This window comes from Triturus cristatus, chromosome 12 (assembly GCF_964204655.1).
Source record: "Triturus cristatus chromosome 12, aTriCri1.1, whole genome shotgun sequence".
Lineage (NCBI taxonomy): Eukaryota > Metazoa > Chordata > Amphibia > Caudata > Salamandridae > Triturus > Triturus cristatus.
The window spans coordinates 158,396,850-158,408,914 of NC_140595.1; the positions used below are offsets into that span (position 1 = coordinate 158,396,850).

General features: G+C 41.3%; 1 protein-coding gene across 2 annotated transcripts in view; it reads right to left on the reverse strand.

The window, feature by feature from the left end:
• Positions 1-535: 535 nt before the first annotated feature.
• The window catches only part of PIAS3 (protein inhibitor of activated STAT 3), a 291,739-nt gene continuing 280,209 nt past the window's right edge, over positions 536-12,065 (reverse strand). For both annotated transcript variants that reach the window (XM_085639510.1, XM_085639509.1), the window contains exon 14: positions 536-6,186. In XM_085639510.1, coding sequence (XP_085495636.1) covers positions 5,929-6,186 — 258 coding nt within the window. In that variant the 3' untranslated portion in view covers positions 536-5,928. The remainder of the gene's footprint in view (positions 6,187-12,065) is intronic.

Sequence of the window (12,065 nt, forward strand, 5' to 3'; positions counted from 1 at the left end):
GTGGGAACACTTGTGCGGAGCCGCACTACGTCATCTATTGACAGGCAGGAGTATTACGTTTGAGTTTCTGGATCCAGTCTGACATTTGAGGAATATTCACAAGATGAGGAATCTGTGGTTAGAAGTATCCATCAGAAATGATTCACTCCATCAATTATTAGTGCTTTTCAAAGTTAAATAATTTTCTACATTCATATAATAATTCTGATCAGTGGAGACAAAGCTTTTGTGCATTTCTATAGCACTTAAAGCCAATGGATAAAAAAGTACGATCAATAGTTTATAAGTAACTGTTCAGGCCATTTTCCTAGATTGTCCACCCCTCACTGCACTACTGAATGTGAGGATACTGTGCAACCCCAAACAATTCACACTTTTTTCCATTAGTTCACAGCAATAAACAGGCAAAGGCTGCAACCAACACATTAATAAAAAAAACTAAAGTAATACAATAGATTTCTGTATTTTGAGGCTTTTTCATTCCTTTTTCGGTTTGGAGACTAACCAAAAACAGAAAAAAAAAAAATTCATGAAGTAAAAAGCAAAAGCATGTTTAATACAAATCAAACACTAAATCTTAACAAGAGCTTGTTAAATATTTTACAAGATGCATATCAAAATAATACGAGCTGGATCTTTGTGAGCTCTTGCTACTGGACCAACTTACAATCACTTCCACATATGGACAACCTGTGAAATAAATTAAATACATGTAATTCCCATTAGGGTTGCTTCAACTTTAGATACAGATGTGAGTAACAACTTCGGAGCTTAGAAAAGTAACAGAAATTTGGAGGTTTTTATTTTTATTACTAAATAAATAGCAGTGAATATAAAGCAGAGATATTCAACCTTGGTCCACAAGAACACGATTCATTGCAAAATGTTCACAACCACCAGTGACATAAATGAATAAACTAGTCTAACTAAGAATTATTTGCATAGTCATCGGTAATGCTGATAATACAGCATTGCTCATCTTGATAGACTAACACTGAATAGCCTTATAGAGATTTGGTGTTTTATTTTTGTGCTGCGACCTCCAGGGTTTTAGTGTTTTACTGTTGAAACTAGCTCCCAACACCTTGTATCGTAAGGTTTTACTTGAATATATATGCTTTAGAGCAAAACCCTTTATGTCAAGCTTCCAAACAAGCTAAAAAACTGGCTGAAATATTTTACGTATCCAATCTTTGAGGAGCAACACAAAAATCTTAGCCCTCTAACAAGCAAGATGATGTGAGGAGGCTTGCGAAGGAGGAGTGCCTTCAAGGGCTTAAATTAGAGTTGGGCTAAGAACAAGCATCATTCTGTATTGATGTCAAAGTTCCTGCCCCGACCATTACTCTTTCCAGCTCTCCCCTTAAGGCGAGTCTTAGGCAGAGAGGGTAAAGGTCCAAAGATCTCTTATATCAAGTCAAATTTTGTATTTTTGTTTCTAGCTGCACGTACTATCAGTAGGCACACTGAGTGGCAATCTTAAAACTACAACATATAGTCAAGGACTGAAGAACTACACTCAGATTAAACAAAGACACACACAATACCATAGCTTATATATTTAAAGAACTGTAAAAGGCAAATACTAAAAATAATTACAAAAGATAAAATCAACTTTGTACATTTAAATACATAAAACAATGTGCAATACAGGAAAGTACATTTTTCTATATCAATTTGACCTTGAACATCACAATAACCTTCATTTCTAAGTCACAGGAGAAACCGAGACTGGACAGTTTTTTTTTAAAGAGTTTGGTATGTACAGAGGAAAGAAAAGGAAAAAATGACAAATGAAAATATATAGATCTATATTTGCTTTTCTGTACAGGTTTGCGTTTTGTAAATACATATAAAAAAAATACGTACATCTAAAAAGTTTGTCATTTTCTTTAACAATTACAAATCGCAACCTGGATGTCTGTACATCTCTGTGCACAACAATCCAAGCTGCAAATTTCTGTGGGCCAACTGCACCCGTTTTAAAAATAGAAATCTGTACAATTAAAAGAAAAAAAACAATTCTATGCAGCTCCAAACAATATTAAACTGTTTTAAATATCTAGAGGTCTTAAAAATAATCAGCAAAAAATGTTGTAAAATGTGTAGCATTTTGAAATTTAGTTTTTCCCCTTCAAAATAAGTAACCTTAAAAAACAATTCTTAAGGATATTTAATGTAGTTGTGCATCACTTTCTAAAACCAAAGTATTTGACTCATAACAAAAAATGCTTATGATGCACTTAGCCACCAACTGGAATACCAAACAATCAGTCTTTCCCTTCCCTCCCCTCCTAAATTACCATGATATTTCAAAAGTTATGCCGACAAGTGATTTGCCAAAACTCTAAAAATACTATCTTGGGGTTTATGACCCAATTTTTACTTTTTTTTGTTTAAAACTACAGTCACTGGTACTGACATTATGAAAAAGACATGCCTTGGGACGTGACTTCACAGCAAAGTGAGAGGACCTTACAAAAAATCTGCAGTTTTTGAAAGCCTGCATGGGGCAGCCGGGTTAAAGCTTCGCAAAATACGTTTAACATGCAAATCTGATCATTTGCTAAACAATCAAGAAAAGTATTTTCTATTTCAAAGTGATTAGTAAAAATGATCTGCGGCACAACTTGCTCTCATCAGCTGATGATGTATGAAGTCATACTTCCAAGACTTGCCAATCTACTTCAGAATGCCCATAAAAAGTAGGACTTTGCCATAGACATCAAGAACCAATGTAGTCGTATTTCACAGACATAATTACATTTATTTTTTTAAACTATGCATTTCCTTTCATACAGCTTAGAAGGTTGGAGTGAACTTCTTAAAACCTGCTGATGCAATGTAGATTTCCTCAGGTAATGTACATCGATCTCAACAACCACCTAGGAAGCTCTGAGATGTATACAATTAGTTTCATGAGACTTTACAGAGTATACCACTTAAAAAGCCTACAACGTGAAATTCAGTTTCTAAAATTCCATTATTCAGAGACTAGCAACCGACCAACCTCCCTCACCTGAAGTCCTAGCTCTGTCCTTTTCAGGTTGACAGAGCTTGAGTACCAGACAACTAAAAGCGAAAAGATTTTAATTATTTGGCCTGCGAAAAAAAATTACATCACACCCTGACGGTCCTAGGGCCATGCCCATTATGTGGGGAGTTCCAGACTGACAAAACTTGCCAAGGAACGAAACAATCACCAGCATGTCACTGAGTGCTCAAACACATCACAAAACATTGAGAAGGTCCAGATTACTGCACAATTATGAAATCAGAAATTCCCTTTGGTTATTTTTTAGAATCTCTATATACACGTTTTAGCACCACATTAATGATTAGGAAGCCTAAGGCTAACAGGTTGATTGATAAAATCCAATTTTCACTGCAATAACATGCACTTTGCACCACACACAACAAAATGAAGTTAACGTTTCATTGTACTTAAGATCTATCCAGGACACTGCCATCAGGCCTTCGCAGTCCACTAAACTAGCAGAACAGGCAGAGGTTCCAGGGCTGCAGGTTGTAGCACCATACACATAACAATAAAGTAACCGCTCAAATTAAGACGTCACTGCAATATGCGTCTCCAACATCTTCCATTATTTTTTGTCTCAAATGCGGTGCCTATGATTTATCGCTCTTTTTTGGACTAATACTTAATTTGATTGTGTTTGTTGGAAGAGAAACGTATAATGCCCTTCTGTACCCAAGGGTTTTTAATAACTTTGTGACCACAAGAAGGATTTTTCAGCTTAGAGAATTATGAAGCAATTATGCAAAAGGTATTACTTGGCATGACGTCTATTAATAGTCAAGAGAGCCTTACCACAGCCAGGGAAAGAGATATCACACTAGGAGATATTGTTCCATCAATTATTTTCTATATCAACAAAAACGCATCACAAAAATGGATACAGCAAAACCATGCCATATCCTCTTCTACAGGAAAAGGCTAAACAAACATTTTCAGAAACAACAAATATGCCAACTTTTTATCAAACCTCTGGATAGGAACCCTGTTTTACAACCATCTGCATAATGGCCACATTTCAATAAAAAAACAATCAACAGTTCATCAACATAGCTTGTCGCAATCACAGTCGATTCACTCTGTCATACCTATCGGCTTTTGAATCTAGCCACTTTACACTACACTTGGATAAGACAGTTACACTTTGTCTTGGAAATACCTTTTTTTCTCGGAGGACTTAGAAAGCAGTCTAAAACAATATCTAGATACCTCTTTGAATAACCGAGGTGGTCAGACTTGCAAAGAATATACAGATTGGTGCACACATAAGGGTAACTCTCAACAAAAATCCTAAAACAAAACCTCTTTTATTGTGTCCAATTGAGCCCGGAATAATCCGATTTGAGGTTTTAAAATAAGCCACCCGACATCGAAACTCTGGATAATGGCAAATAAGGCACTATACATTCATGCACAACATATTACTGGTAATTTAACCATGTTGTCATACCTCAATCAAGGAATTATTGTGCAATTCAAATGTGAACCACTTTTATAATTTATAACAAGAAAATGTTATTTTCAAGTTTAAACCCTTTGCTATGTGCATTCCCTCCTGTGAGTTACAGTTTGTGCACCTCACATGTGTCATGGCTTTGGGAAGACCAGACGTTTCAACTTGACCTGAGCTACTGTAAATTCCGTCCTCTGCAGTGACTCTAACAAAACAAAGTTCTGATTTCTCATGGTTATGTTTTTGCTCTACCACCTGCTCGGAAGGAAGCTCTTGATGGACCTTGTACCGACAAAACCTTTGTTTTCCATTTTGTGTTCAGCATATTGCATGGATTAGTGATTTGAGAATGAATCAGGTGTGCCAGCTACCACACTATAAATCTCACTAATAGAACAAGAAAACACTTTTCCAAGAGTGAGACCATCTACTACTCACAACTTGGTTGAGCATCATTCAGTAATAAAAATGTATTTCACGCAGTACTCCAGTCATGCACTCTGAAATAACCTTATTTTAGCCTAGCTACTTGTACCCACAAGAACATTCAAAGAATGATACCCATTTACATGATGGTATTCTTCAAAGTTAGGGCCTAGGCTCTGTGATATTAAGTATCGAAAACTGAACCAAGAGAGGTAGTAACAAATGTCTTCATAAAGCCTGGTCTAGAGAAGCATGCGCCAAATTCAATTCTAAATGTACACCAATATTTTTAAAGGGTGGCACACCATCAAACCTTTGTTTATTATACCTCACCATCTGCCTGGTCAAATGTCAATGTACAATAGTGCTCTAAAAGAATTGTGACAACCCTTGGTGCAGCCAGTAATCCAATACACAAGATCAAACAGGGTAAACTGATCAATTATATTCCCAAGTTTGCCTTAAAAAAACTATGATCTTGGGTAAATTTATGAGAAATTATGGTGGAAATGATTATCATCACCCTAAACACATCTAAAAACATCTCCCAAAGCAGCATTCTCGTTTATACAAGGATGTTCTTTCAAAAGAAATCACAATTTGACAGAAATTCCTTAGGTGACCAGTTTTACTTGTAAGGTCAACCTCGGGAAAAGGTACACAATAGACACAACATATTTCAAGTCAGAAGAGTGGAAATACTCTTTCCTTCATCACAGGATTTTAGTATTCTTCTAGTTTTGAATAAATAAAAGGTGCAGTTTAAAAAACATTTATAAAAATCTTCGGTAGAAAATGCAATCTGACAGATTGATTCTTAGAGAATTCCTGTAACGTAGGTAGATTTTGGGACCAGGCAGAGACTTGCAGTCAAGCTTATTAGTCACTGATCAGTCAATCCATTGATGGAAAACAAAAACATTGATAGTTGAAAACTACCTCGCATGTCAACAACAGATGTGCAACTGGTCCTCCAAACAGCCACCTATCTTGTTCCGAACAACAGATGGCTTTAATCCAATGAAATAATGTCTGACCGGCCACCTGGAATTTCTGTGGTTGTGCTACTTATTGTTGAGTGGCTCTCTCGTAGAGAGGTTGTGGAGATAATGCTACTGATCCGACTTCCGGAAGAGCTGGATGTGTTGTGGGAACCGCTCATCACTGGAGCCAGTGGTGCCATAAAATGAGGTGGAGTTCCCCGGTACTGGAAGAAATGGCTCAGGGTGTCCTGCTCATCCAGCGATGTGATTACTGAAGGGCTGTAATGCTGAGAAGGTATATAGAAGAGCATGTCACAAAATGTAAGAAAAAAGGACTACAAGAGCTGTACCAAAGCATAACAATTAGAGGGTTTCCATACACTTTTTAATTTCTATTCTAAGTATCACAATCAAGGTCAATACAGAACAAAATCACACATAGATTTATTGAGATCTAAAGCCCTACTGAGTAACGAAGACTGTATGCAGTAGTTTTAATGTAATTTCTAGTTGCATAGCAGTGAGCATTTACTTAAGTTTCATAAACGCTGGAACATGAGAGCCTAAATAAGAGAAAATTATTTACCCAAATGTACCTGGAAATATTAAACATAATACATTATAATTATCCAGATTACAACTATACAACCACTCCAAAATGCAACTAGGACATATTTTGCCGGTTTTGAAAGAGGCCATGCAGTGAAAACAAAACAAAGGCTTGGCCTTTAACCCAATTCTACATCTTCAACTACTAACAACAACAAACAATTGAGTATTTCCCTTTAACGACCCTAAGTTGGGTTGTAACTCTAGTACAACATCATTCATCAATTGGCCCCTTCTATTCTCCAATTTTATGGAAAAGGAATCTTTACCACTTTACTGCAGGAAGCTGTTCTAGGATAGCCATCAATTTATTTTGAAAACCATGGGACAGCAAGGATCCCATCTACTTGCTACATAGTTAGCCATAAACACTAAAAGAGAGCAGCAAGTGAAAACACAAAGGTGTAGTGGGACAGGGGAGTATGAAAGCCTTAGACAAATATCCTAGAAAACACAAACATGATCGCAACTGCAGATTCCGCAGGCCCACATGCGTATCTGCTCTGGAGCCAAAATCCAGGCCCTAGTGCCTACCAATGGTCTAGAAATATCAAAATGTACCTGCTCTTAAAATTTCAATATCTGGAAGGTTAAAAAGAAAGCAGTGAATGACTAGGGCAAAATTAAGTAAAATAATATTTTGGCTTAAGTGGAAATATAAAATTACTTTCGGAAGAGAGTCATGAGTATCTGGAAACAATTTATTAAGATATACTCCACATGTCTAATGTGAACTAACAGACAAGATAATTTTCTTGCTTTTCTATCAAACGTCATTGTGACATTTTTAAGCATACAGTTTTTTTAAATATGAAAATAATGTATGAAACAAGACAACATGGCTCCATCACACAGTGTTTATGGCTTTAGTGATATTAGGTACAACCCTCCTTTGATAAGTCATACAAATAAAAAAACTGAGAAGGAAATTGTACTCCTATGCTTAGGTTATAACACAAATGAAAAAATGTCACTGACACTTCTTCTGGAAGCTGTCCTTTTCCATCATTTACAGCAGACCCAGTCAGAGGATTTGTTTTTAGAGATCATTTTAAGAAATTAACTCTTAAGACTTCGTTTTGATAGCAATTCTTGTTTTTAATAGCACTGTGGACAACACTTCTGCTATTCTTAAGTACTACAAAGAAAGGGGGTGACTATTATCAAATTTAACGGGCCTCATAGGGCTAAAATAGGAAGATTGTATGGGTGAGTCTGCCATGCCAAGATAAACACTTTTGACGAGACGATCACTGCTGATCTCAGAGGCAAGCATTTGAGACCCTGACCAATACTGTCAGTTCAATCATTCCTCTGTGAGGTGGGTGAGATGTTTATGAACTGAGCACAAATATCAACAATGAAGAAGTAGCGTTAGTGAGTGACTATTCTTCTTCACTATGGGATTCTCTGTGACTTTTATAACCTGTAGAACGGGTATCTAGAGTTTGTTGGACAAAGAGCAAAAGCACACTAAGAAGCAAACAGGTAACAAAGGGAGACTGACCCACTAGGGTATCTGTTCCGGGGTCAATACATACACTAATAGAGAGAGAATCGTGGGGCACAGTTCTCATAGAACAGCAGCTAGAGTAAGCTGTTCGTTCACCTTACTTTTGGTACACTGCTGGAGGGTTGTAAAACCAGTGTAAAACAGTTTCGTAATTTACAAAGCATAGCTTAGCCAAGTGTACGTTGTTATTTTTTCTAAACAATACGGTAGGGCTTGCTTGAAATCCAAAGTGAGAAAAAACTTTTCCGGAGCAGAAGGGTTTAGTAAGAAAGCTAGTTAAAACAAAAAAAGATTAATGTGAAAGTCTGAAATTGCCTTTGCATGAAAAAATAAGGGAGCTTACAGAAATCTTGTTGCGATGAAGAGCAGAGTAAAGTTTTTTTTTTTTTTGCTAAAGCCTGAAGCTCTTCGAAATCACCTTCATGATGGGATAGCTACTAATGCACAAGTTACTTACCTTTGGTAACGATACATCTGTAAGAGACATTAGTTAGCGATAGATTCCTTACCTTAGAATTACCCCCAGGCGTCAGACTGGATCCGGAAAGTTTTCGTCAGCAGTACCCCTGCGCGTCGGAAGGTGGCGTCGTTCGGCTCCACGTCCATCGTAGGTGTCGTGATCGCAGAGATTAGGTCGCAGCAGCTACTTAGACGACGCCCTCGCGCGCTGACGTCAGATACCCTAGCAATACCAACCCCGGTGGTGGGTCTGCGAACCAAGATTACACCAGAAAGTCACAGAGAACAGAACGGCCAAAGAAGCAGTCTCTCCGGACTTGGCTGTCAAGGCAATAATGCTCAGTAAAAGTGTGCAGCAACGCCCAAGTGGCTGCCTGACAGATATCTTGTAGGGGGACACCACGTCCCAATGCAATAGTAGCTGCTGTCGCCCCTTTTAGAATGGGCGCGCAACCCCACCGGAGGTTCCTTTTTAGCCAGAGAATAACAGGCTTTTATACACAAGACGACCCAGTGGGAGATAGTCCTCTTGTGTACAGCCCGGCCTCTCTTGGCGCCCACGTAGCCAACAAAGAGCTGGTCATCCACCCGAAACTGTTGTGTGCGATTCAGGTAAAATGAGAGCGCACATTTTGGGTGCAGACGGTGGAGCCTCTCTTCCTCTCTGGAAGGGTGCGGAGGCGAAAAGAAAGTGGGCAAGGTGATAGTTTGCCCGATGTGGAAGGGAGTAACGACCTTTGGCAAGAAGGAAGGACGAGTGCGGATCACAACCTTGTCTGGATAAATAGACAGAAAAGGAGGTTTACAAGAAAGAGGCTGGAGCTCACTTACGCGCCTAGCGGAGGTGATGGCAACCAGGAAAGCGGTCTTCAAAGTGAGTAAACGAAGAGGACAGTTGTGAAGCGGCTCAAAAGGAGCGCACATCAAATAAGTAAGAACCAGATTCAAGTCCCAATGCGTCATCACAAACGGAATAGGAGGGAAGAGGTGAGTAATACCTTTGAGAAATCTATTTACAACAGGGGACTTGAAAAGAGAGGGCTGATCAGGGAGCCTGAGGAAGGCTGAAATTGCCGAAAGGTAGCCCTTAATAGTGCCCAGGGCAGAGCCCTGCCGGGCCAAAGAAAGAAGGAAAAAAAGGTCTGCTGAAAGAGGGGCAGAAAGGGGATCTACAGCCTTTGCTGTGCACCATGCCACAATTTTGTTCCACCTGCAGGCGTATAACGATTTAGTGGAGGGACGCTTGGCTGCCAGAACAATATCACAGACTTCAGGAGGCAAGTTAAATGGAATCAACTGTCGCCGCTCAAACTCCATGCATGGAGGTGGAGGCTGGACAGGTTCAGGTGGAGAACCGTCCCCTGCTGCTGCGACAGAAGACCCTCCTGAAGAGGCAGTCGGATCAGGGGATCCACGCTCATACCGAGTAGCTCGGGATACCAAACTCTTCGAGCCCAGTCCAGGGCCACAAGAATGACTTGGGCCCAGTCGCGCCTGATCTTCTTCAGCCCTCTGGGTAGAAGTGGTATAGGCGGAAAGGCGTAAAATAGACCGCAACTTCACTCGTGACGAAAAGCGTCGCCGAGCGAGTGCCGCCTTGGAAATTCCAACGCGCAGAACTGCTGACATTGCGCGTTCTCTACGGTGGCGAATAGATCTAACCAAGGCTCTCCCCACTGTTGAAAGAGACCTTGCGCCACCTCCGAGTGAAGACGCCATTCGTGATCCATCATACACCTAGGGCGGAGTTTGTCCGCCTTGGCGTTCAAAGAACCTGCCAAGTGTTCAACCACCAAGGAAATGCCTTGACGTTCCAGCCATGTCCAGAGACCCAGTGCCTCCTCACATAGGGTCCACAACCCCATCCCGCCTTGCTTGTTGCAGTACCATATGGCGGTGGCGTTGTCTGTGAACACCTGCACTACTCTCCCCTTGACAGAGCGAAGGAATGATGTCAGTGCAAGTAGGATCGCCCGGAGCTCCAGAAGGTTGACATGGAGCCTGGACTCCGCCGGAGACCAGATGCCTCTGATCTCAGCCTCTCCCATGTGGCCGCCCCATCAAAGGAGGGACGCATTCATCACCACAGTGTGCTCCGGTTGGGGAAGGGAGAGTGATCTGCCGCTGACCCAATGCTGGTTCTTGAGCCACCACTACAACTGTTGTGCAGTGCCCTCCGAGATCTGGACGTACTCGGACAGGTCCCCTTGATGCTGCGCCCACTGGCACTTCAGGTCCCACTGCAGAGCCTGCATATGCCATCTGGCTTGATTGGTCATCAGGATGCAGGAGGCCATGAGGCCCAGCAGCCTCAAGGTCATCCTGACTGAAACCCAGGACAAGGGCCGAAATATCGGAATCATAGCCCGAATGTCCTGGACTCGCTGTTCGGGAGGATAAACCCGAAACAGCGCCGTGTCCAGAACCGCTCCGATAAAGAGGAGCTTCAGAGAGGGAATCAGGTGCGACTTCGGCACGTTGATGGGAGAACCCCAGCAAATGCAGGAGGTCGGCCATAGTCTGGAGGTGGGAGACAACTGCCTGGGGCGAGCCCGCCTTCAACAATCAGTCGTCGAGATAGGGGGAAAACCCGGTGATCACGATGCCTACGACGGACGCGGAGCCACACGAGGCCACCTTCCGAGGCGCAGGGGTACCGCTGACGAAAACTTTCCGGATCCAGTCTGTTGCCTGGGGGTAATTCTAGGTAAGAAATCTATCACTAACGTGTCTCTTTCAGATATTGAGATCTTTCAGGGCAAGTGATAAATAGTTAGCTCCCATCAATTTACATAGCACAATATTTTAGTTCTCAAGGATTGGGGAGGGGTAACATTTCTAGGAACGTCTACAAATTCCAAAGTAAGCTCTACCGACATGGGGTCACAGCCCTAATATTTATAGTACCAAGTGTCTTTGTTCTCCCATGGCCCAGGGCTCTGAGCCAGTCCAAACCAGTTCCTAGGGGCACTTTGCAAGTGCACAACAAACTCCATTGTCAGTGTGTGCCCTGGCCACAGACACACCACAGGGGGGCGAAGCCATCATTGTGGAAGGCAGGCACAGCCCTATTTAGGTGCAGGTGCTACTCCTCCCACCACTCCAAATTCAGACCAGGCCTATTCAGCCTAGCGCCGACTCATCCAGACTCTATGGAGCCACTGCACATCTCCTCTTCCCCTTGTCAGTCAGAACCAGACGGTCAATACACAACAGGCAGACACAAAAACACATAGCACACAGAAATGCCCACTTCTAAAAGTGGCATTTCTAAAATGGTAATAATAAATCCACTTTCACCAGTAAGCAGCATATATCACCACTATTCCAAACATACCAAACTTGATCACACTACCCCTCTCATGTCAGAAATTACCACTGAAGCATATATCAGGGAATCCCCAAAGCATCCTTATGAGAGGGGCTGCCCTCTCATAAACAGTGAGAAACCAAATAGGCTGTTTGGCACTACCAGGACATGCCACACAGTTAAGGCACATGTCCTACCTTTTACCTACAACGCAACCTGCCCATAGGGCTAGCTAGGGGATACCGTAAGGGTGGCTGATATGTAGTAAAAAAGGA